This window comes from Serinus canaria, chromosome 2 (genome assembly GCF_022539315.1).
Source record: "Serinus canaria isolate serCan28SL12 chromosome 2, serCan2020, whole genome shotgun sequence".
NCBI lineage: Eukaryota > Metazoa > Chordata > Aves > Passeriformes > Fringillidae > Serinus > Serinus canaria.
Window position 1 is genome coordinate 120,191,785 of NC_066315.1, and position 26,674 is coordinate 120,218,458.

Here is a 26,674-nt window from a genome sequence, read left to right on the forward strand (position 1 = left end):
AAGGCTTTAATAATTTAACACTCGGTACAGCAATGATGTATTTTCTGTACATTTTTAACTGAACTTCCTTGCTCTATTTTTACCTGCTCTTCCATTCATAAGACAAGTCCTGCATTTCCAGCTGTTCTGAGAACAACTGTTTACTATTACTCCAGCATTTGCCTCTAAAGGATTCAGATTACTAAAGATGCTATATCAGAACTTTCTAAAGCAAATCCATTCTCTTCCCTTGTTCTACATTACTTGTACCTTTTCAGAATATTTCTGTGTTTTTATCCAGGAGAATTTTGCACAAGCTTGGGCTTTTTCTGGGAAAATTCTTGAAAATAAGTGCTCTTTCCTATAAAGGCTTGTCTGGGGGAGGCAAGGTTTTTTTAAGAAAAAATATGATTTGCAAAAAGTTATGCAAACCAGGTTTAAACCAGTCCAGCAATGGCAAATTAGCAACAACACTATGGTTAGAAAACAGAACACAAGACCTCATAAGCATTAGCTTCTATTATCACAGAAAAAAAGGTTTACAGAAAACTCCCATTAAAGACTGTCCACACAGACAAAAATCACTGTAATTTAAATGATACACACAAAGGCTCAAAGTCACAAGTTATTATGCATCCACTGAACTGCAGTAACTGTTCAGGTCGATGCTCAGAGCCATTAGCAAAAAGAGGCAATTTGTTACAAGTTTCAAAACTTCACTGTAGACTAAGAACAGGCTAATCAGATAACTCTTGTAACTTAATCTGAGACTTTTCAGTAGATCTGTTAAAATAAAATGTAATTAACCTGGGGCATCACACACTGTTGTATAAAATTACAGCAGTTTAAGAAGTAACTAGAACTTACTCTGTGCAATGTATCATTTTTAACAATAAAATCCATAATATTATCATAACAGTACAGTGTCAGACCACTGGATGAGTTACACAAACATTTCAGGTAAACATCGTGTATTTAAAAACACTATACTTAATCACAAAAAGGACATCTCTTTGTAGTGTCAGGCAACTTAGAAGATAGCAATAATTATAATAAATTATTCTGAACCAAAAAAAACCCACTTAAAATTACAGATACCGGTTTCTTTTGTAAAACATTTTTTCACACTGAACACTTAAATGTTAATTGACAGAATTCAGTCTTGAAATCTTACTCACCTGGGAGCATGTCCATGATAAACTTACTAGTTCACTTACTAAATTTCCATTTATGCTTCCTGTTTACAAGTCCTTTCCATGCTAAACATGCTAAACTACATTATTAAATTAGTAGTTTACTAAACATAGGAAAGAGTAATTAGAGCATTGTGCAATTAGCTACATATAGACAAAAAACATCCATAAATGTCCTTGAATCTCTTATCAAAAGACAACAGAACATCACGTAAGAAAACAAAAAGCGTCATCTTACAACTGGTTTTCCTAAAATGAAAGCAATTACAACATCAGGCTTAACACGGCTGTAATTTCAGGAAGTGAGTATTACCCTACACACATCTGACATTTAGGCAACATTTGTCATTCATGTATCCTCAACAACCTCATTTAATATGTAACCATTTTTCCCCTTTACAGAAGGAGCAACAGGAATTAGGGTGAGGCACGCTGCAGAAGGTCATTTACTAGGCCAGAGACAGCGACACAGCACAGCTTTACCAAGTCCTTTTACAAAGTGCCTCTTTCCTGCTTCACAGCTGCCATTTCCCTAGTTTTCACAGTTTCATAAAAGACACTTCTTATTAAACTATAGCCTCTATATTGCAGCTGAGCTTGTAAAAGTCTGCCTAGTAGAAGAACAGCGTTGCAAAAACGCATTTGCCAGATAGAGCTAATAAAACCAAGACACATCAGACTACCTGCCTAAGCTACGGCTAAAAGAACATTCTGTACAGTATGTTCAATTTCTTGATCTCGTTTCATTTCAGTAACTCTGAGAGACACACCATGGAAGGTGGCGGATGGGGGGGGGGAGGGAGGAGGGGGAGTTATGCTTCTAAACTTCAGGAGAATAATTTTTATCCTAGACAATTCAATTTAACATTTGAACTATTTTTAGCTATACTAAATCCAGGTTATTAAGAAAATAAAACAAATTTCACTCATTTTGTACACTCTTTCTGTGCTGTTCTATTACTAGTGACAAAAAATGTAAGCTATACTGGACCAAAATGAGCTCTAGATGATCCAGATACACAAACAAAATGGAAAACTATAAATATCCAAGGAAAAGTAGAGAAGTTGCTGGTTAAATGAGAAGAGACAGGGGCCATTGCCACAAAACCTAGAGATCTTTTCTCCTGCCCCAGTCGTAATAAAGCACCACCCACTCAGAGCAGCACACAGTGAAAGTGATCCATTCTACCAGAGCAATTTCTGCAGCCCCTATTTAAGAAACCCTTCAGAGCCGGTATGAATGAATAATTCAGCTGGAAATACCTGTCAGGCAGCAGGATGTTCCATCCTACTGTACCTACAGCAATACCATCCGGCCGAGAAAGCCAGACGCTCCCTGTCCACAGAGCTGACACCACACCGCAGCCTCATTTTACGGAGAGCAAGAGAACCCCACGGGCAACACGCGGCTTGGAGCAGGACATGACTGTCCCTGTCCCCCTTGTGCGGGGGAGTTACAGAGCCGGAACCCCAGGAACTCGGAGCTGTTGGCCACGGTCCCCACGATGCCACAGGGAGGGAGGGTCCCGCTGACCGCCCACCCCTCACGGTGTGATACACACTGCCACGGCGCCCAGCGAAGCTGCGGCCCTCCCAAGTCCCGGGGGACAGGGATCCCTTCGCCCTTCCCTCTCCTGCCCAGGAAGCGCCGGCATCGCTGCCAGACGCCTCCCTGAGGCGACTTTTCCCCCGCGCCCCGGGCCCGGTGCCTCCCTCCGCGCCCGCCCCCCGCCGCCGTCCGGGTCCCAGCCTCGCCTCTCACACCTCTGCGCGTCTCACCTCCATCCCGGCCCTTCCCCGCCGCCACCTGCCCTCCCCGGCCCCGCCACCCGGGACCTCGACGCCCTCAACTTCTGCCCGGGCGGTTCCTCCCTCCGCGCCGCTCTTCGCGCCGCGCCACGCACGCAGGCGCCCGGAGGAACGGCTGCTCTCGACTCCCCGCGCCGCCGCCCGGCCCCAGCGCTGCCCCCGGGCTCCGCCGCAGACGCCTCACCTGCATCGACGCCATGATGGATCCGCCTCCTCCCCCTCCCCTCTGCGCCGCCGCCGGGGCGACCCCGCCCCGCGCGCTCCCCGGTCACGTGCCCGTGCCCGCCCGTTGAGCGGCTGCGCGTGCGCGGGGCTTGGGCGGGGCGAGGGCAGTGCGGGCGGGCCCGAGGAACGCGGACGGCGCGGGCGGGCGGCAAACTGGGAGGTTCTCCCGGTGCTGCCCGTACCCCGCTCGCCCTGGGGCGGAGCGGGAGCGGCGCGGTGTCCATCACCGCTTCCCGGGAACGGGTTGATCCCCAGCCGGCTTCAGTTTGCGAAGGTTTTTAGAGCTGTACCTGCAGAGTGTTTAAGTGACTCCCTTAATGCGGACTGCGCCCCTCCGTTTTGTGGGTTTCTCCGTGCTCCCCTCACGCCTGGTGTGCCCTCGTAGGAGGGCCATATAATCATAGAACCACGGAATGTTAAGGAGTGGGAAGGGACTTTGAAGATCATCTAGATCCGACGCCCCCGCCATGGGCAGGGTCACCTCCCACCAGACCAGGCTGCCCAGAGCCCCTTCCAACCTGGCTTCGAACACTGCCGGGGATGGGGCATCCACAAACTTCCTCTTCCAGTGCCTCACCACCCTCCCTGTAAAGAATTTCTTCCTGATATCTAACCCAAATCCCTCTGCTTTCAGCGTGTCCCATTACTCCATCACTAGATCCCGCTCGGCGGGCCCGGACCCGCGGGGCTGAAGGGCTGCGGGGCAGCGCGGCGTGCGCGGCTCTCCCGGGGAGCGGCTCCCCTGCTGGGCGCGTCCCTGGCGGCTGCTCGGCCGCGGGTCATCTGATTTTCCTGCGCTGGTGTACGAGTCCAAATGAACGTGGGCGTATTTTAAGTCGGAGCATTTCTGGATTCTACGTTTTCCTTTCCTGGACTGGAATAATCTCTGTCCTTTGCACCAGATGATTTTGCCATATCTGTGTAGGTGAAAATAAACAAGCAGCACTCAGTAGTGACCGTGTGCAGTCAATAAATTAAACAACTTGAGGAAACACGCTTCATAAAGCTGTTATTTCTGCTGTAGTATTTCAGACTTAACGGATCCTCAAGACAAATCTACAAAATGTTTATCCAAAGACAACCTATAAAATTTATAATCCCAGTGGTTATGTAAAACTAAGGATTTAACAGAGAAACTGATTTTATAGGTCATTATAATCCCCATCTTCCCACAGCTTATGCTGCACATTCCAAAAACACTGAAGCCCCTTCTTCTGTCCCTTCACCCCTCTCCTTTCTGATGATGTTAAAAAAAATCCTTATGTCACCTCTGCTCCAGTGGTAACCCTGTTTTTTTCTTCAGAGATGGCCTTATAAGCAAAAACTAAATTATGGAACAATCGTTTTCAGTCTGTATTACCTTTGAAATCTTCTTTAATTTTAGACCTCTAAAAGGGCTCTGCACTCTACCTTGTTCAACCATATTATTTAGTGTGATGCAAGTACTATCTTTATGCACAAGTTTCACCTTCTGGTATGTTTTTAATATCCTTAACTTTGAAAACAGTTGACTGGAGGAAACACAAAACCTCAGCACAACATAGCATCAGTTTCCAGCGTCAACACTGTCATCAATGTTAAAGCAAGCACACAAACTTTGGGGTTTGCTTAAAAGGCAGAACCCTTTAAGCAGAAGAAGACAGCAAGAGTATCCTTGCTCTGTGAGGTAGCTGCAGAAGTGAACAAGCCCCTTGGCTTTGCAGGAAATTGCTGAAGACAGATTCAATTTTTGTTGCTTTTTGAGCAGGAAAGGAAATTAGCCTGCCAAAAGTAAGGATGGGAAAAGTATTTTCATGTAAGTTGCATCCTATATATTTGTCTTCTAAATTCAACTCTCATTCACAAACTATGGGCTCCTGATGCCATGCAACTTGACGTTGCTCAACCATGTTTTCCATGGAAGTCAGTATTTATTACTCTATGATTTTTGTAAGACCATTTAGGTTGCAGAGGATTTGTTACATTAAGCAGATGCATAGAGCTGGCAAAGGTTTCTCTTTCCTGCAGTTCTTCAGAATGAACTTAGGCTGTTACAGCACTAAGTGGAACATTTCTGTTTTACTAGCTGTTGTTGCTTTGCACGATCCAAACATATGTTTATCCTAAAATACATCTCTTAATGCCATATGCCACAAAGACAGGAAGAACATCAAGTTTAAGCAATGGATATGTGTTCATTTATAAACATGGACATATTGACTATCTGTGTTGATGTAATCACAGCGACATACAACTGATTTCAAACCATTATACTCAGTTTCTTAAGCCTCTTCCAGAAAACCCTGTTGAAGGTCAGAAGATATAAAGCAGCATAAGCTTCTGAATGCCAGAACACTTCACAGACTGCAAGCTGGTTTTGCATGGAAAGATCAGCTTTGTGGTCTTAGGCAAATTGTCATATTCAGTACAAATATGACTTCTACTCTGTAATAAAGGAAAATTATCCCTGGATGAAAAGGCACTTTTGCAAAAAAAAAAAAAAAAATCATGTTTTTTAACTGCCCTTATGCTCAATAAGTTTTTTTTTTTTATCACAGAGCTTTTCAACATTAAAAACAAGTTACCTACTATGTTTTTTACTGAAGTATTGCTTACTGAGATAACTTCATCCACGCTGCAAATCCTGTTCCTGAGGACAGTAGGCATGAAAAGCAAGAGACACTTTGGCCTGCATATAAATAGAGCATGAGTTAATTACTACCTACTCAATCTTAACTGGGTATGTAAGTAATTAAAGCATTTCGCTTCAGCTGAAACTCATGGGCAGAATCCCCCACTCCTGAATACACTTTGAGTTTATTCTTACAGGACTACCAAAGGTGTCTTTTATCCCTGTTGTCACATCTTGGTTTTTTAAAGTGTCATGCAATGCCTAATATATATGTGAAACATTTTTCTTTAGCTCCTTGTCATCATGGGAATAGGGGAATCTGGAGAATTATCTCTGTGTTTTATTGGGTTTTTTCCCTTTCCTCATTTCTTGGTTGCAGAGATGTTTTTGTACAGTGCATAATGCCATAGGGATTAGGGAATCAGTCCCTTAAGCACAGTAAGAAAATAAACACTATTATCAGACTCCCAGAATGAATATATGAGTATCAGTATCTTCTTCAGTTATCCAGTAATCCCACCAAGGAAAGGCCCTAATTCCCAGAGAGAGTAGATGTCACTAGGAGTAAGTTATTGTAATTTGGTTTTCATTTCAGTTTTGACCTTTACCTATGCAAAACATAGAAGAAAACACTTCTGCAGTTAACACTTCCTAATCTGTTGCAGGTATTGAGATGGACGACACAATAACTGGTTCCTTAAAAAGACTGCTTTAGTATTTAGCTAATGTAGGCTGATCTTTCACCAGTCAACCTAAGCTTTGCCAGAGATTTCAAGCATCAGAGACCTGGGTCCCAAATATTCAAAGCTTATGGAGTAAGATTTAGTTTAATCTGTTATCTTCATTATTTCAGAGGCTATCTTACACTGATCTGATCAAATACAATAATATGACTCACATATTGAAAACATAAGGAGCAAATAATGAAATTGTACCTGCTACTAGAAGTTTTTTGGTAAATATTCTTGAAGTTGAGATAAAAATCCACTTCTCTTCAGAGTTTGCATAACCTTAACAGGAAAAATGCAACTAATGTTCAAACTACATTTTTTGGATAATTTTCTGATATACCAAGACAGTTTCACAAAAGTAAAATATAATTCTTGATTAGGATCCCTCTAATTTTATGTTCTATTTCCATGTTGTCCATAACGTTTTCAAATGTCACCAAACATCTTTTCCTCTGTTCTCACCCTTTTTTTTTTTTTCTGTATCATTTTTCTACACACTGAACTGTCACTACCTGCTCCTTTATGATTCCTGGTGCTAAAATGACAGGAGAGCTCAATTTCTTTCACCTGTGTCTGCGGTACTTTTTAGCTTTTCTTCTTGTCTCCTTGCACAGAAGTCAACTGTACATTCATGTTAACTCCCCTCATTACTTGAGTGGCATCACACCTGTAATCTGCAGTGCCAGGAGACTGCATCTCCTGAGCCTGGAGGACTCCCTGCCCCTCAGAGGAATTGTGCCAACTGCTTCTTCCACTCCTACCTGCCAATTTAAGAAGGGCACTGAGTTTAAAAACTCTGTGGAATGAAGATCATCTTATAAACAAGCTTGGTACACCTGCAAAAAACATCAACTAAAAATGCAGAATCAAACCAATACAATATTATATCAAGAATATAAGAGCAACAAATTGCACATATAGCTAAAAATTAAAGTAGCCTATTAAAACTAAATTAAAATTGCAAGATAACTTTGAGTTGTTGAGATTTTATTGTTTATTTATTCCTTAGTGATTATGTAGGTTTTTCATCAACAGTGTATTTAATTTTCATCTTAGTTCTTAATAGTAACAGGCAAATGTCATTTTCATCCCAGGACTTTCAAAGGGATGAAAAGATGCTAAGGAAAAGTCTCACTTTATTCCTAATCTGCTACAAGGGCAGTTCCTGCAAGAGTAAGGGTAATCCTATTCTCAGATGACATATGCCTCCATTTCTTCTCTTGTTTAGGATTTGACAATTTTGAACCCACTGGTTGATCTGGGTTTTCGTCTTATCCACAGGAAAACTAAACTACCAATGTAATTTCCATCAGATCAGAAAAGAATTTTCTGATATTTCTAATATTTTATATTATGTGGAGATACAGTTATAATTACAGCTGTAATTACTGCAGTGCAAGAAGGAGGACATGGGGCTAGGGAAAGGGGTGGAATTGCCTGCTTCAGTCAGAACCACAGAGTGGGTCAGGTTGGAAGGGACCACAGTGGGTCACCTGGTCCAACCTCCCTGCTAAAGCAGGGGCATCCCAGAGCTCAGGGTTACATGCAGGAGGTTCTTGAATATCTTCCCCATTGAGGGAGGCTCCACAATCTCTCTGGACAGCCTGCAGTCACCTGCATAGTAAAATGTTCTTCCTCATATTCAGGTGGAACTTTCTGTGCATCAGTTTCTTCCCATTGCCTCTTGTCCTATTGTTTGGCACCATGTGCTGTGATTACGAATTTGTAGTGCTTGTCAAGCCATGTTTTTAGGCAGCAGGAGTCCTCTAACTCTTTTAAATGCTCTAAAGACAAAAACTTATAAAGACAAAAGCTGTAAAACTTTAATGACAACTGGGTAGGACCTATACTCAGTTAAGTAGATGAATGCATTTAAATGTGTAATTTGTGTAATTATTAAAAGTTTTTCCACATCAAAAGCATCCACAGCCCACGTGAGCAGGTTGATTACTGTGTCTGTGAAATCCAAATATTCAGGAGCTGCTCATTGATAATACCCCCGAGATTTGAACCTAATTATAATTTAGTAATTTTATTTTATCTCTGAAACCTGTGATCTGGAGGCTTCTCAAGAGTTACATGAATACCTAGTTCATAGTGTTAGGCATGCACAGAAGTGAGTCTGACTTCATAACCAACAAAGATAATGATAAAGAATTTTCAAAATGAAGTAGCTGTTTGGTTTTGCCAGCCTAGAAGCAAGATAAAACTGAAGAGGCATCTTGGGTAACCTCTACAGATACAGATGTGTGATAAACCACCACGGTTCCCAAGGGCTGAGAAGCAATTCCTCCAACTGTGCACATCAGACTGCACACTGCCCTTACTGGACCCTGCACACTACTTACAGAGCTTGAAGAATTTAATTTCACAGGCCTGCACACCAAGATGACACTGGTCCAGCCTGTCAGTTTATTTAATGTCCCTTGGGAAAGACAAGACTTCATATGGGGTACAATTACCATGAACCAGAGCCATGATATAAAAACAGAATGAGTGAGCAGTTGACTATTTCAGCTGAGTATTTTCAGATGTTCTCTCCTTAATTCACAGTTGTTTATTACAAGTCAAATATCTATGACAACTGTGAAAGCAGCTTAAATGTTAAATATTGATATATCATTTTCATGTTTCATTTGTAGCAAACTACAAATAATTCTGACTCAAATGGAGTGTCACTTCTGAAAAACATCATATGTCAGCTTAGTATGGTAATGCGGGAAGCTTTTCCCTGTATAGAAAGAGAAAATAAATCCTTTGTGCCAAATGCATTCAAATTCTAGATATTTTTTAAGCTTGGTGATACCAACTAAAATTGACAACTTTTTAATCTTCATAACAGGCATCCCATTGTTTTGCTAGACAGAGTAAGAAGAATTCAAAGCAACATAAGATACGGATTATGTATTATTTATAGTTTTGTGTAGTGGTGATTTGGTATACATTTTTTATCAGTGTAAATAGGATACCAGTAGTATTTTTTTTTTCAAGGGAAGAAAAGCCTTAGCTATGAATTCCCACCTGAAAAGGCAGTTTTCAACTTGAATTAATGGAATTAAAGGAATTAATTATTTGGTTTTTTTAACTTCAAAGTAACTTCTGGTTGAAGAAAGAAATTAACTACAAATAAATACATAATTGCATTAATCCATTCATGTATTCACAAAAAACGAATCCCACAAAACTATCCTGAATACTAGCAACTTTAGGACTGACCTGTAAATTTTAATTTTTCTAGAAGTACTCTTGTGGTTACTTTCACTGGTCTAAAAGGCAGCACATATTTCAGGAGCAATTTTAATTTAATTTTCTAATTCTACCCTCATCATGTGAGACATTACATGACTCACATCTTGAAAACTGTCTGATTACGAAAGTTCAAAAGGATAAAATGTTGAAGCACTCCATTTGTCAAAGAACAATCATGATCTCACAACTCTGATCTCCTCCCATTTGGCCTGAGAAGAAAATCCTGTATTCTGTAAACATAAAACAGTAACATGGTAATGACAGAGAGACAGATTTTTTTTTTGTTGTTTTGTTGGGTTTTTTTGGTTTCAGTGACCTTTCTCCCACAGAGGAGAAATTGCACAACCTACATTTCAGATGCAGCATATGCAAAGCTTTATTTCATGACACATAACACTTGTTAAAACTCGATAAAAACTCCCTCTTCTTTTCTCTGTGCTGCCTTAGTGATGACACTCAAGCTTCACAGGTGACTAATAATAAACACAGAATCTTTGTCCTCTTTTCTAGCTCATCCAAACACAGCCACACCTACAGTGCACAGCATTGGTTATCTTCCCATAAAATTGCCATCTAATAAGCTACATTTAAAGAAAAATTTAACTCCAATGCAGCTCATTATTGGTCAAAAGCCTTCAAAAGTTGAACTTTTCCTATGGGAAAAAAATTCCCTAAAGCCTTTTTTTCCTAAAGCTTTAGTTTGTCTTTAAAAACAAGCATCATAGTTTAATTTCCAAATCCACTCAATATTTAATTAGTTCTTGCTATTTTTCTCTTAGTCCTGCTCTTTTTGTCTTATTCAGGTGTTGAAATTTAGCTTATACCACAACTTCTACCCTTAGTTTTTAGGTAGGAAAAGTGCTGCTTCTCCTTGAGGTTTTGTTTACTCTGCAGTAACTGTTACTCCCTTAAATTACATTGCAATATTTGAGACCTGGCAAAATTAAACTAGGAATACAAAACATGGACTGAAAAGTTAACTTTCCTGCCCCACGACATTCCTTGTCCGCTTCATCACATAAACCAACAGATTTAGGCAAGTTTCGGGTACACCCTTTCAATGGGCAAAGTAAAAAGAAGAAAGGGGTAAAAACCCAAACAGTCACTACTGCGGTTTAGGCCTGTGAAATAAAATAGTAATAATAAAATAATAATAATAAAACACAGACAGAAGCAACCGATTTTCCAAACTTCCTACCATTAATTGAGAAATGCCTTTTGGATACCGTGTTCAACATCTGTTGAATATAATGGCACAGAGAATCCTGATGGTGAATCCTCCTTTCTTCAAGTTCAAAACCAAAAAGGAATTTCATATCTTGCAAAGGGAGTTCTGATCCTTCTAGATGCACAGACTATTTCATGTTGGAGACCATCAGGGACTTCTTCAGCAGCTTCTACACACTCAAATGATGACAAACCATAATGCAGCATGACTACTCATTGTTTACAGTTAATAAAGAATCTGGAAGTTTTTATGACTTAATCAGCAGTTCAGCTTAAAATCTGAACCTCAAATACAGGGCTACCTTTCTAAGCAAAAGAAGTACCATGATGTGGAAACCCAGGGCAGTTGAAGTTTTCAAAATATCCCCAGCAGGATATCCTTGAAGTATCCTCTTCAAGCCTGTTCAGGAATACCATGCCTTTTTAGTACTTGGTGCTGAGAATTGTGGATGCTTGTAATTCAGAGCAGCACAAAGATATCTTAACACTTCAACTCTTTGAAACTCTTTAGAACTATGAAAAAACCCATCACCTTTTATTTTATACATGCAGCTTCACAACCTATAATCCAAATACTAATTACATTAGCATTTTGCTCACCATATAGTAGAGCCAGAAAAATGATGATTCTGCATATGAACACTTCCTCTAGGATGTCATAAATCAACAGAAACACAGGTTTAAAAATTTTCAACTTTGAAATTTATTTAGAACTCAGGGGTTAAGCGTGGTAAGTTTCCAATTGTCTGATAATAGCACACCCACTTAACTGCCATGGAAATTGCACTAATTCCCCCTGCCCCCCTCCCCCTTAGAAATCTGGTTCATTTTAACAGCCGGTGGTTTTGCAAATAGTGCACTCTAGGACACTACTGCAATTCCTGAGTGTTCAAAGCTACTGTATAATACATTAAGCTGAAAGAAAACCAACAAAATCATTATTCAGAGCTAAACCAGCTATTTTACCTTACTGCTAAAGTACAGAATCTTAAAATGCAAATGTATTTTAACAAAATCAAGGAAATTGTTCTAAAATGCTTAAAAAGGGAAAAAAAAAAGCCCACTGTTTTAAAAAATGGCATCCTTTTTGCCTTAGTTTAAAATGAAATAATTTTTAGCCTCAAGTCATTAGCCTCAAGACTGTTAAAAATGGCTAGTGAACTTAAGACTCACTCAGACTGATATGTAGTTGTGACTAAAATATCCATGTTGTATTCCTTGACCTTTTAGGGTATTCCTAGCGGCTCTAACAAAAGCAGCATAACTGGGTATCTCTGGTTTATCATTCTAGTGCTCTTGAAAATGAGTTACTAGCAGCACTGACCAGAGTGCTTACACATGGAATTTCAGACAATCACCCTACAATGCACTTCAGCTTTACCGTGCAAAGCCAATCTAGTCACAAACATCCCCACAATGAACACATTAAATTGTGCCAAAGTATGTGACGTGAATAAATGTCAGCTAATCTACCAACACACTGACAAACGTCAGCATTGTTTAAGCCCAGAAAAAAATCTCATTTGTCAGAACTGACCTTCTCCATGGGCAGACTGCATAGTCTATCTAAGTTACTAGTTTTCATCCAGGAAAATCTCTTCCAAGTTGTATTTATGTGGACAAACAGGTTTAGAGGAGAGTTTCAGCCCTCTAAATCAGCTGTGAGTTAAAACATCAAGAAAGAGGTTCCAACATCAGTTGATGAGATTTTTCCATGATAGACCACAATCACTTCTTGATCAAAACAAAACTGAAGCAGTGGCAGCTGATGGAAATGCTAATTACATTGTTCCTGCATCATTTCTCATGATGCATTAGTTTTATTCTCATTTACAGATGATTTTAGCAGAAGGGTTCTTCAGGCTGCAGCTGAACAAAAAGCAAGTTCTTGTCTCAAGTTGTTTTCTTTATGGAAACTTGTTTTGAACAAAGAACTGATACTACAGGTAACTGCCAGCAGGATCTACCAAGAGATAACATATTCCACTCAAGTATTATGTCAGTGGCTTGCCAATCCTTTTCCCCTAAAACATTTTTAAAAACACTGGAAATACCTATGAAATTTATAAAACAGCTCCTAAAACATCTGCTTAATGTCCTTTCCTTCAAATATAAAAGACCTCCACATTTCAGGGTCTTTTGCTATGGGTACAAGGGAGAAGTTGAGGAAGAGGTAAAAGGTAGGACTACTTCTATCATTTCAGTTGCTATGTTACAAAATTTAAATGACTACTATTCTAGAGATTAAATACAGACTTTACATAAACAATCAGAACAATGGAAATAAACCATAACTGAAGTCATATAAAATCCTTATCAGGTCTAGTGACAGCATATTAAGAAAAACCATATATGTTATATAGAAGATAATATACACAGATTTGAACAGTTATTTTGCCCCTTAAAAGTCACTGCCAGTAGGATCACAATCTTACTGTAAAGACAAGTGACTGGAATATTTGGGGTAAATTGAGGTTATAGAAGCAAAATCTTATCAAGTACACCTTTGCACATGTCTAAACTATGACTTAAATTAAAAGCCTTAAGTATTCTCCTACATACTCCACTTTCAACCTAAATGGAATATCACTGACAGCATATAAAGAGGGCACTTCTAATCTAGTTAGTGTAACTATGCTACAGGACATCTATTTTACAGAGGAGATTAAGTTCAGATGTTTAGAAACTTTAAAAATAAGAGAAAGCTAGAAACCCTTAACAGCTACTCAAATGTAACTATAATTATCTTTTAGAGAGTATTAGACTAAACTCCAGTATTTGCTACAGCCATTGTATTAAAAGAAATTTCTACCACACCTAAAGGATAAGGCATAGCCATCTACTAATTGGCATATTTGTTTATTTGTCTCAGTTTGTGAAAACGTCCTTATTTGTGTAAGCAGCAAAACAAACTCCAACTGAATGATTGCTATATGCAAAAGAACTGAAGGCAATTGCTCTGCAGTGAACTTTACAGTTCTCAACAGCACACACGCAACATGCTATCTGAAAAAAGTTACTAACTGAACTACATGTATTAAATACTGAAAAAAGTTTTACATTTTTTTAATTATAATTTATTTTATTTAACAATCTAAGAAGTTTGCAGCCATCAGAAGTTCCAGTGCAATTTCAGGTGCAATTGGGAATTCAGGAATCTCCGTAGAGCTGTTAGTATAGCGGACCTTGTAGGTGAAATACATGCATACTTTGGATAGGACATGGGATGGGATCTCTCTAAAATTGACCTCATTTGTTTCATTTTCTGCAAACTGCCCTGTAGAAAGAAAAGAACAACACAAGAGAACACCAAACCAGAAGTCAAAATCTCAATTCACTGCAAAATTAAACAACTTACCATATTAATACAATGCATTCTAAATAGACCTGCCTAAGTCTCATCTTCATGGGTATTAGATTCTCCATTGTGAAGCAGGATGTGCCACATTCAGAGCCCTCAAGAACATTAAGACACCCAGCATTATGAAATGTTTATTTAGGCTGCAGCCTATCAACATTATTCTGAACAACTACACCAGAAATTTAGGTTTAGTCCAATACAGCTGATAGGTATTTAGCTGTGTGCTAAGCTCTAAGAGGCATCAATACAAATTTCTGGCTGTCTTATCAAATGGAAAAAAAAAAAGGTTTCTAGATGTTTCATATCTGCACACATGTATGTGTATATCAGTAGCCCCTTCTATGACACAGTAGCTTTGAATTCCTCAGTTTCAGATAGATTTGACAAGAGAGTTGAAACCTCAAAGACACATTAACTTGATAAATGTAAAAACAGATAGCAGGGACAGGGAAATTCTAGTTGTACTGGAGGGAAGTTTACATGCAGTATAAATTTATCCCTATTAGATATGAAAGAATTTATTCAGAATTCAAATCTCAAAACACAAGTACATTTGAAATTCACTTTCTATAGTGCCTATAACCATGAAACCTGGATGGTACAAAAGTTAGGATCCTATGGTTAATCCCACTGGATTTATAATATTTTTGTTTCTCTTCCCCTCACATCTTTGGACTTTCAACTCATTAAACTGAAAGGCAATAAAAAAATACTAACATTAATTCCAGTTTTATGGGAGACTAGCAATGTCTAGTTCCCACTATTTCTGTGGGCATCTCCTTCTAGCTAAAAAGCAGAGCTATTTACTAATGTCTACACAGACTTGTGTAGAAATATCTGCATACACTGAAGCCAATATGGCTTGAATTTTAGACCAGGAACAGTTGTAAGCAAAAGAAGAAATGTTAGCATATTGGCCAAGCTACAGCACTGAAACAAAAGACTTGCACATCAGTGAAATTATGACCTACTGAACTAGACAGCAACAGTATTTTTCCTTGTGACCCATTTATCTTGTTAGTACTTATATAAAATATTCTGGACTGCTGAGTCCTATACAGAGTCAGTTTCTAGCCCTTTAAGCAGGCTACATTGTCTTTTATTCCTTCACACTGAATGAATTCAGACCAAGTCTTGTAACTATTCTTCCTCTTAGATGTCTGGGAGGCTGACATGGACACAAAACACTTACTATGTATTTTCAAATGCAATCATTAAAATGACACTGAGAATTTTAATTGCTCAGTTTGCCCAAGTATTACTAAGTAATTAAAAAATATATTAAATCAATAGATCTCTCCAGTCTCACCAGAATCTAAAATAGAACATAAGAAAGACCATATTCAGCTCCATGTAGCCTACTGCCCAAACACTGAAGTGGCCAAAGGTAAACACACAGGATGAAAGTATAGAAGTGAGAAAGCACTCATGTTAACTTCTCCCTGTTCTCTCCCCCACCCCTTTGGTCTTCAAAAATTAGTTCAGACACCTCTTAAACCAGATATAGTCTCATATATTCAGTAACACGTGAGGTCCTTCCCTCCTCTAAGTTTATCTACCCTCACCTCAAGCTAACTTTCACCATTAAGCTCAGGAACTCCTTGCTATAGGATGCTGTCAACACGCAGCCTTAACCCCAGTAGGCAGCAAAGCCGCCTGCTCATTTGCCCCAGCTGTGGGTGGACAAGGGAATAGGAAAGGAACAGTAAAAGCCAGAAAATTGTAGGCCAGAGAAGAGAAAGGAAACAAAATAAGTGATGCAATGGCAATCACCACCTCCCATGGGCAGACTGATGACCAGACAGTTCTCAAACAAAAGATGGCTCACTTCCCTTTTTTACACCTCTCCCTTTTTTACTTTGGAGCAAGACACATGGAATGCAGTATCTCCTTCAGCAGTTTGTTCAGGTCAGGTTGGTTGTGTTCCCTCCCAGCCTCTTGCACACCCTCCTGTCTGCTTATTGAGTGGGGAAAGAGTGAGAAACAGAGGAGGCCTGAACAGTGTGCACCTTTCAGTAAGAGCTAAAACAGGTGTTACTGACTCTGTTTTAGTCACAAATATAAAGCACAGAACCATGTGACCTGCTATGAGGAAAATTAACTCCATATGGAATACCAGAAGTTCTGCCATGGATGTGAAATAAAGAACTACCCGCTCTCATTTCTTTTGAACTTGGCAGCTACATGTTTCATATAATACCCTCAAGTTCTCATACCATGGGAAACTAGTGGCAATGTAGGACAGAGTAAGATCCCTAACTGCCCAAATAGCAGAGTCCAATTTTAAGTCTGGTACCACAATACCCCAACAGAAATGGATTGTTCTGCTGGAAACAGGAACTAGGCAGGATGTGGAAAAGTTAACATTTTTTCTAACTTTCACGTACTGCATGATAAAAATTCAAACTGTCCAAAAGTGAAAACAAAGAAGGTAAAGTCTTCTGAACCTACCTGGTCCACTCAACATAGCTTTTATTGTTCCTGATGTTAATGCATGCTCTCTTTTTACAATGAACTCATGGCCATCAGAGGATATTAACTTCACATACATAGCATCTGGGCCCTCACACCCACCGTATGTCTTCTCTTCTCCATCTGTAATGGAAAAAATGTCAACAGTTTCAGAATACAATATACTAATTCACATTACTAAAAATGCAAGTTGCAGTTTTTTCTATGACTATGTTTGCACACTGAAGAGCCCAATACAACCAGAAATGAGAAAGAAGCATTTTGCATATTTGAAGATTATTCTTCTGAAGTAACCAGCAATCTGTTTTAAAGTAATTTTGCAAAACTTGATGATGGAGGGATGTTAATAAAAAACTTTCAAATTCTGACATGATTTTTAAAATCTACATAGGAATGAAATTTTCCTTTAGACATTCTCAAGTCAATTGAACATGCTACTGCTTTTTTCCATTAAATCTACAGTCATGTTTATCATGCTAATACTTGCTAAAAATTAATTAAACACATATCTGATACTGCAAAATACAGATGGCAAGGAAAAAATGCCTTCTGAAGCACTGGTAAGAAAAAAAGCAGTAAATATTCCTGCAATGAAGAAATGACATGAAGTAAGACTCATACTCCCTGACTGCCCAACCAAACCTAGAACCTTAGAGCATTAGTGCATGCCTGTGTTGTGGCCTTTGGCAGAAAGCATGGAAAGTGCCAAAGCACTAAACCCAGGGAGATTTGAAAGTTCTCCCCACAGCAGTTGGACTGTGCTTCCTCTGTTTCCCTTCTCCCTTCTGTTTTGCTGAATACCTGCTCTCTACTTTGTTTCTTCTGAGGGCTTTATCCCCCTTCCCTTTTTGTGCCTTCTTTTATTGTATCCTGACAGTGCTACTTTTAAAAAGTTGAATTATTGTTGCCTGTGTAGCAAATAAAACATTCCCACAGTCAAGTTGCTTTGTGAACTTGCAGTTAAAATTGCATTATGTAGCTTTTATCAATTTTAATAAAGATTTACCAGTACTAAACATGCTATAATACAGTCAGAGAAAGTAGACAAAACCAGAATCCATCCAATCCTGTTTCATTAACAGTCATTTGTTGAGGCAGAAACAACAGTTTCAGAAATGTACTCATATCACACACAATGTAACTTATCTGGAATCAGTCTGTATTATGATCTTTGAGCCAGAATTCAACAGGCTGACTGTAGTTAACAAACAAACAAAGAATTATTTTAAAAAGTACACAATGAAATTTTATGGGCCATTATGTAAAAGTTCAGTGCTATAAAAGCCTAGAGGCATTCCTATTTCAGCATGTACATTTTCAGCACTATGCACGTTAAGCAAATGAAATTTTTTATTAGAATAGATACAGTCTGAACACGTCTTCCCATAAATGAACAGTCACTTGAGAAAATTCTCCTACAAAACATCTATAGGAAGTGTGAGGCTACAAGAAGTGACAAGATCAACATTTTAAGCCTTAGAATCCACCTCCTCTACTGGCATGAGAGAGAAAATGCTTCAAATAATACAAAAACAAGAAACACTCTTAAGATTGTAAACTTACCCATTCTCTTCTTATAAAAAAAATTGTTTCTTTTCCACTGCAGATTTTGCAATAGGAGCGTCTGAAAAAACACAAGTGGCAATATTTTGAGTCAGCAGCAAAATTTTTAAATTCCCCTTTACTTATTAGTCTTTATGTTACCATAAACACTCTTCCAAAGAGAACATGATGACAGACAACATGCAGTGTTGATAAGCAGTATGTTTTGAAAACAGGAAACCTATGAAGTTCACCAAGTTAGCACCTCCAGTACTATGTGGAGGCCAACCTGCTGGAAAGCAGCTTTGCACAAATAGACCTGAGGGTGTCAGTGGACAAATTCAACATGAGCCAGCAGCGCGCTCTTGCAGCAAAGATGGCCAAGAGCACCCTGGACTTTATTTAAGAGCATTGCCAGAAGGTTGAGGAAGGTGATCCTGTCCCTCCACTTGGCACTGCTGGGACACATCTGGAGTGCTGGGTTCAGTATGACAGACAGAAATGAGTCCTGCAAAGGGTCACAAAGATGACTGAGGGATTGAAGCACTTGTCATACAAGGACAGGCTGAGAGAACTGGGGTTGTTTAGGCCAGAGGAGAGAAGGCTCAGGGATCAGTCTAATCAGTATGCACTAAATACCTGGCCTTCAACCTGCCCTTCACAGAAGATTGACAGCTCCCAATATCACCACCAATATCACCTAGATAATCTACTTCAGACATATAATGTAGGTATAGTTAACCAGGAGCTTCCATAACTGGTATACTGATATCCAGCTTGCTGCATGCATTTTTCTCTATGGAAAGGAAATTCAAGAGTTAGAAATGGAAGTACTTATTTGCAAAACAAATCTAGTATGTTCAGATACAACTTCTATTTCTTTACCCCAAGCTGCATCTCTTCTGTCTAAAAGAAAACTTTGGAAGAGAAATTCTACCCACCCACCTGCTGTTCTAAAATTCCTTTCATAACAGCAGCCACTCTGCAAACATTAACCCAGTACAAATCAATGACACTGCTGTGTGTCCACAGATTCAGAAAAATAGCATAAGTGATTCTAGATGGTCTCCCAGCTGATATTCAGGGTTGAGGGCAGTAAAGAGATCAGAACAGAGACCACACCCCACATTTGCTCCCTCCTATGTTTCTGGTAAACATTTATCAAAAAAATGTAAGCAAGCTGAGGAAACTGAATGATTTGGAAGAAGTACTACAGACACCTCTTTGCTATTGTTGATCACTTCACTTCTGCCCAGCACTTTGACGCTGGTTTATTCCATCTGTCTTTTTCACAGCTACAAATAGGAAGTAGTGCAAATGTCTCCTCAGGCTTTCATAAGAAGGCACTTTGTTATATTCACCTAATGAAACTACACACACATAACCTATACTTTTTAGTTGTCTGAAGAGAAATGAGCAAAAATAATCCTCCACTTACATTGCTGCTTCCTTTGAAAGTTATGCTGAATTTACAGAACTATCTCTTAAAAATATTTTCTTTACCACTGATATAATCAACATTTTAACCTGTACTCATGCAGGTGAAAAGTTCCTGAATATAAGGCACACTTAAGAATGTTCTTTGAGAGTTAATTTGTGTATGCTATAATAGGAATTCCCTAACATGGTGTGTTAAATGCCTTCATCACTTTCCATAATTCTAGGAACTCATCTAAGGAAATTACATTTGGGTGCTGGGACAGTTAGGGCCCAAAACTGATCTTGCACCCTATTTCAACAGTTTTTGCAAATGGAAATCAGTCATCTTACTGGAAAGTATCTGTTGCTCAGGAACTGAAGAAATACCTCACATTACTACTTCTACTTTGCAAAAGACGATCACTTGTACTACCTCTTTTTCTAGCCACAAAACCATTTGCTGCATTCCAAAAGAGTAGTGAAACCACCTATGATTTATAAATATTAATACTTGGAAAAAAAAAACCAAAACAAAAAAATAACACAGAAGTGATACTACTCTTTGGAAGTGTTGGTGATGATAAAATATGCCTTGGTTAACAATACAAATACTGCCACTAAACACAGGAGTAAAGGCTATTTAATGGGAATGCAGATATATTAGCACCTTGCAAAGTAAAAGCATAAGCTGAAGAAGCTAATACATTGAAAGATTGAAAATAGAGAACTGAAAAAGTCTACACAAAACAAAGGAGATGTCACAAAAATACACAGAGAGCATTTTAATAAATCAAATGTGCTATCATATGATTAGAGAGGAAAAATACAGTAATTAACAAAGAAGAAAAAAATTATCGGGCTCAGCAGTCTGAATTCAATTGCACTAAACAGTAAAGTAGATAAAAATGCAGTAAGCCTTCGTAGTTTTAGGGCATGCTGAACAAATCTAGTTTTTAGAAAATTAGTAATTTTCTTTGGGAAAAAGGAAACTCAAACAAGATGCAATTTGGGCTTCATATATCATGTGGGGTTAAATAAATGTGATAAGAGGTAATCTTAAAATGAGGAAGAACCTTTCTACAAGACTACAAGAGTACAGTATGGTGTTGCAAACATAGAAAAGAACTACTAGTTCCTCCAAAGAAATATGTTGACTTTTTTTTTAAACAATGCTGCCAGAAAAGAATAGGCAGATTTGGATGAGACAGAAGTGGAAAGCATTGCAACAAAAATGTGACAAAAGGTAACACGGACAAGTGACCAGTCCTGAAAAACAGTGTACTAGAAGCCACATGAAATTAAGTCATATGAAATCAAGAAGGGACCAATACAGTCTCCTTTCATGTAGTCAGGGCATGTTATTTGGGACTATAGTCTTTCTGTGGTAAACTGTAAACTGACGAAGGTCTGTGGGAACAAAAGAAAAATAAAAGGGTGACAGCAGACAAAGAGGCAAATGCACATTGAGGATTCCTTTTCAATAGAGATAGGGAATATGAGCAATGTTGCACATGAGCAACAGCTTGTCTGGAATACCACACGCAATTCTGAATTCCTTTCTTCAAGAAAAAGAAGTTTGAATTAGAAGAACTATGAGGGAACCTACTGATATGACTAAAAAGCCTGTTTATTAAAGAAAAATTAATCTTCCTCATTCAGCTTAGAAAAACTGGGATGAAGATAAATACAAAAATTCATTAAAAGGATAAACATTGGCAGGAAAATTATGCCAACACAATATCTCAGTTTAAGTTCAATTAATGAAAAAAAGCAAAAATAAGAGTACAATTTATAGCGCTACTCCAGAATACAAGTATGGTTCTGGATATGGAAAACTCCAAACATTTGACTGCCAATAGTAAAAGATGAAGAAAAGGCAACCTGCTTTTAAGAAAAAGACATAATATTTCCAGTATATGATGCATCTGACATGTTAGCAAGGGACATACTGAGTTTCACTCAGTTTCCATTCTGATGCAATGATGTGTCATTAAAAAAAAAAAATCATGAATACCATTAGCAGTATAGATTTATTCCTGACAAAACAGCCAAAAGCAGAGAGTCCAGAAAAATCAGACAGCCAATGCAACAAATGAGAAGAAAAGAAAAACAAGAAACTCAGGAAACTCTGAAAAACCTAAAAAAAACAGCAATGGTTCCTCTTCTGGATCAAGAAGTGCTCAGTCTGTCATGACATTTTATGAAGATGAGAACACTTTCAAAGCCAGAAAAAAGTGCACACAGAAAATAAATCAAAAGAATATAGAAATACCTCCCACAAATTCTCACTTGTGCATACAGGGAGTACAAAAGGAATATGGAGGGAAATTTTCTGTACTGTTTTTTAAATGGCATGGCCTTAAGTTTTAAATAATAGGTCAAGGAGAGCCAAGCAACCTTGTATGCTGTCTTCCAAGAAATTCTTTTCTCTCAGTGTATTTCTAGTGTACTGTTTATTACAAAACATATCACTATATTTTCTTTCTATATAATGAAAGCAGCATGAACAACAATAGGAATAAAGCGACAGATTTCTGAACATGCCTGATAAATACCTATATTTTAATTACTTATACATTTTATAGTTGCCCTCTTTGACTTCACCAAGACTACACCAATGCAGCAGTCAGGATAAGAACAATACAAGTTTTGTTGACATGTACTTTTTATATATTTTTGACTATTATTTCAGACTCCTGCAAAGAACCACTAATTTATGTTGAATTACATTCACAATTCCATTTGCCCTTCAAGAAGCTTATGTGGCATTACCACAATGTAGCTCAGCTCCCTGACTTAAATCTCAAAAAAGCACATATATTAGATATTACTGTTCTCCTGCTTTGCCCCCTTAAAAAAAAATAAAAAGGCAAAAACCTGCATTTATTAAGAGAAAGTTACATAAAAGGGATATGCCATTTTTTAATCTGAAGGAGCATACAATACAACTAAACCCAGTGTATTTGGCATAGAAAATTTCCAACTAGTCTAAAAAGGACTTCCTGCTGCAGAAAACATAGAATTGTCTGGATATTAGAGAACTGAAAATTGCCACAAGCTGCCAGAATATTTACACCTACCAGGTAAAATAGTGTGAAATATCACAAACCTCTAAACCACTGCAATTAAGCCACACAAGGCAAGTGTTCTTGTTTCCCTACTTCAACATCTTCTTACACCTCTAAGAAGAAATAGGAAGTTTAGTCTGTTTAGTCTAATCTTTCTGCTTCTCTTGACCATCAAATGCAAGAGCAAAACTGAAACTGGGATATTCACAACCATCCCAACTCACTCCCAAAGCTGCATGCTGATCTCCCAAGTTTGCCAGAATTTCCAGAATATCATTTTTGTATGCCTTGTATGCCAATGAGTGGAGTAGACTTGAAGGACATAGGCTAATGTAGCTGAACACACTGCACAGATTCCAGAACCTCACTGTTCTGTTCTCATTCACACAAGAACACTGAATCTATGTAAATATTTCAAGCATTCAGATTCTTTGATACCACAGGAAAATCATTTAAAAACTCAGCTTCTGGTTTAAGGAAATTGAAGTAGCTTCAAATTCATGAGCTGCACTACATACATATGACTTTCATATGCTTCAGCTGCTGTCCTACACTATCCATTTCTAGAAAACATGGCAAATTTGCCTTCACCAATTCCTATGTTTGTTTAAAAGCCAAATGTGACAATTTTTGTGTCTTTTATATCAGTAAGAGTTTATCAATTACCAAAGGCTGCTGTGTGTTACAACTGCAGCCTCCTACTGTTCAACCCTATCCTGTATAATAACTTGTTTAAAAACACGACTCTTCAGTTTAGCATTCACTGCTCAGCACACACTGAAAAATAATTAAGGTAATATTAAGGGATTGAAGCACTTTTAGAAAAAACATGAGGAGAAACTGGGAGAGCATGATTTCCAAATCAGCCGATTCACTACTCCAATACTCTCAGGCTCTAAAATTCAAATTTCCTGGGACACACTGGAATGTGAGAGGAAGGCATACTGCACCTGAATGCCAGTTGAGATAAACAGGAGATTAGGTAAGATTGCATGTACAGAGTACGAAAGATCTAAAGATTTCTTTTCCTGTCTAAAGAAACTTTCCAATAATTCCCCAGAAAGCTTCAAGCAAAAAAACCTCAAAAACATGGGCAGGGGAATGTCATTATTTTCTTCCAAAGAAACTTCCAAGCTGTACTGTACAGCTCTTGCCATTGGGGGAAAAGAGGCAAAATTTTACAGGGCATGGATTTCTGCCCTCATTTTATAGGCATTCACCAAAAACTGCTGTTATGCAAACCACCCCACAATAAAGCTAACTAAATCCTGAGCCTTTCTAGCTGCTAAGAGACTTGTCAAAATTCATTGAAGTTTCTTAAAATAATCTGACAAACCCCATACTTTCATGACATAACTTGAGGATTTCTTGTAACATACATGAGAATTGTAAAAACACAGTAAAACACCTGAGGCTGAGTATCCTTGAGTACGATACTCATTTGTCTCTCCACAACAATATTAAAAACAATTAACAATACTAAAATTCTTCACATTAAGACTATGTGAAACTATCTAAATCTGTTCATCCCCCACTCTAGTACAGAAAAAAAAAAAAAAGAAAGAAAATCTCAAATGTCTTTTCTCTGACACAACAAGGAAAAAATAAATGCTGTAGTGCTAAAAGTTTCTAAAAATTATCTCAAAGCTCGCAGTGAAAAGGTTACCAAAAATTTTACTGACGTAAACATTTTACTGATATAACTTAAGCTCATTAAAAGGCTGATCTCAAGGCATAAGGTGTGTGCCACCTGCGCAAAGATGTGGCCAATGTACTACAGGAAAACTAATAAACACTTATTCCTGTTCAAAGTAACTCTTCAGTTAATTGAACATGATCTCTCCCCCAACAATTATTTTGGCCCTTTTTATAGCAAAAGGAGAAAATTGGGAGCATGTAGGGGATTACTCAGAAATAAGTGCACGAACTGGTTCTTACCCTAAAGATCTCTGACGTACCTGTTTATCTATGTTTTTCTGGTTTGCTTCCAAAAACCATCGAAGCCAAGTAAACAAACGGCCTGCAACTATCTAGGTCTACTCAGAACGCAAAGCTTAACTTACCAAACGCATTTAGAAATATTTAATAAAAGTTATTAAATATTGGTGGAAGACCAAACTGACTATCAAAGCGAACTGTCAGCAGCACCATCACCTTTCCACATATAATGTGAAGCCTTCAATAACTTATCAATGCTCAGGTTACCTTGTATTAAAGCAGAACCTCCCTCTGAGGAACACACAGCAGCCAAAAGCTCATTTCTTTCTCTGGAAGTAGGGGTAGCACCCTTTTCTTTGGTTACATTCGCCGACCATTACAGCCGAATCGCTTTAACCAGCACTTCTCACCTTGGCAAAACAACCCCTGGGGGCGCATCCTAAATTCTTTCGACCTGAACTTTTCCCCTCTCTCTACGGCCAGGCGTTGGAAAAGGGCGAACGTCACTTACGGCAGGAGTTTGGGGACGATGCTCAAACCCAGCACTGCTCCAGAGAGCCCCTTTTCCGGCGGCGCCGGGATTCCAAAGAGAGCGTTTTGGGCGAGGAACGCGCCTTTGGCCACCACCTCAGTGGGAGAACCCCGGCCTGGCACCGCGCCCTGCCCACCCCGACGGTCTCCGGCGCCGCTCCGGCCCCTCCGCCCGGCCCCCGTTCGACCCCCCCGCCTCCGCCCGGCCCCCGTTCTGCCCCCCCCACGGGCGCGGGGCGAGGCCCGCTGCCCGCCGCGGGGCCGCCTGCTGGGGCTACTCGCTCCCCGCCCGACAGGGCGCCCCGCCCTCGGGGTGTCCCTCGCGGCCCCGGCGGGGTCTCCCTCCCACGGCCGTCCCTCACCCGTGGGCGCCGCTCCCTCCGCCCCTCTCGCAGGGCCGCGGTGTCGGCCCAGCTGCCTCCGAGCGCTTCCGCCCGGGTCACGGGCCGCTTCCGGCCCCCGCGCGCCCAGCCCGTACAGCGCCCGTGCTCCCGGCATGCTGTGCGCGCGAGCGGTGTATGCTGGGGCGCGTAGTTCTCGGGGGCATCTGCAGGCCCGCCATGTCAGGGTTCGGGGTTGTCGGCCGACAGCAGCTGAACATGAGCGAACGCATGCCCGGCTGGCCAGGAAGGCCAGTGGCATTTTGGCTTGTATGCAGAATGGTGTGGCCAGCAGGAACAGGGCAGTGATGGTCTCAGCGCTGATGAGGCCGCACCTCGAGTCCTGTGTTCAGTTCTGGGCCTCTCAATTAAGGCACAACATCGAGGTGCGGGACGCTGTCCAGGGAAGGGTAACGAAGCTGGGTAAAGGTTCTGGCGCACGAGCCTTATGAGGAGCACCTGAGGGAGCTGGGGTAGTTTAGCCTAGAGAAGAGAAGGCTCAGTGAAAACCTTATGGCTCTATACAACTATGTGAAAGGAGATTCATAGGTGGGGTCAGCCTCTCTCCCCGGCAGCTGGTGAGAGAACACGAAGCAATCGCCTCAAGCTGTGTTAGGAGAGGTTCAGGTTGGGCATCAGGAGAAATTTCTTCACAGAAAGATTGTTAGGCATTGAAATGGACTGCCCAGAGAGGTGGTGGAGTCACCATCTCTGGGGGGTGTTTTAAGGGATAATTTGATGGGGCAGTTAATGCCATGGTCTAATTGACGTGGTGGTGTTGGCCACAGATTGGACTCGATGGAGGTGTTTTGGACAGAGGTGTTTTCCAGCCCAGCTGATTCTGGCATTCTGCGGCCGAGCGGCGTGCGGGAGATGCACGGGGGCGCCGCGGAGCCGGCTGGAGCCTCCTACTGCCGGAACCAAAGCGCGGCGTGTCGG

At 39.9% G+C, this 26,674-nt stretch overlaps 4 protein-coding genes across 7 annotated transcripts in view; 1 reads left to right on the plus strand and 3 right to left on the minus strand.

Moving 5' to 3' along the window:
• UBE2W (ubiquitin conjugating enzyme E2 W) overlaps positions 1-3,280 on the minus strand; it is a 35,464-nt gene extending 32,184 nt beyond the window's left edge. The window contains exon 1 of one of the 2 annotated variants that reach the window (XM_009086083.4): positions 3,166-3,280. In XM_009086083.4, the coding sequence (XP_009084331.2) occupies positions 3,166-3,180 (15 nt within the window). In that variant the 5' untranslated portion in view covers positions 3,181-3,280. Of the gene's footprint in view, positions 1-2,951; positions 3,102-3,165 lie in introns of those variants that run through there. The other variant, XM_030230475.2, reaches the window with a different exon arrangement.
• RPL7 (ribosomal protein L7) overlaps positions 1-26,674 on the minus strand; it is an 886,137-nt gene that overhangs the window by 285,928 nt on the left and 573,535 nt on the right. The window lies entirely within an intron of this gene.
• Positions 11,704-25,843, minus strand: ELOC (elongin C). 3 transcript variants are annotated; one of them, XM_050970288.1, is made up of 4 exons: positions 25,718-25,843; positions 18,421-18,481; positions 16,837-16,980; positions 11,704-14,301 (listed from the first exon to the last, which is right to left on the minus strand). In XM_050970288.1, the coding sequence occupies exons 2-4, from the start codon at positions 18,422-18,424 to the stop codon at positions 14,111-14,113; spliced, it is 339 nt and encodes a 112-aa protein (XP_050826245.1). In that variant the 5' UTR covers positions 18,425-18,481; positions 25,718-25,843; the 3' UTR covers positions 11,704-14,110. The 3 variants fall into 3 exon arrangements, with proteins under 3 accessions (XP_050826245.1, XP_009084352.1, XP_018766708.1); XM_009086104.4 differs by lacking the exon at positions 25,718-25,843 and adding an exon at positions 25,336-25,531; XM_018911163.3 differs by lacking the exon at positions 25,718-25,843 and adding an exon at positions 25,092-25,274.
• LOC127059260 (DBF4-type zinc finger-containing protein 2 homolog) lies at positions 25,354-26,613 on the plus strand. Its single transcript, XM_050971031.1, has 2 exons — positions 25,354-26,121; positions 26,524-26,613. The coding sequence occupies exons 1-2, from the start codon at positions 25,354-25,356 to the stop codon at positions 26,572-26,574; spliced, it is 819 nt and encodes a 272-aa protein (XP_050826988.1). The 3' UTR covers positions 26,575-26,613.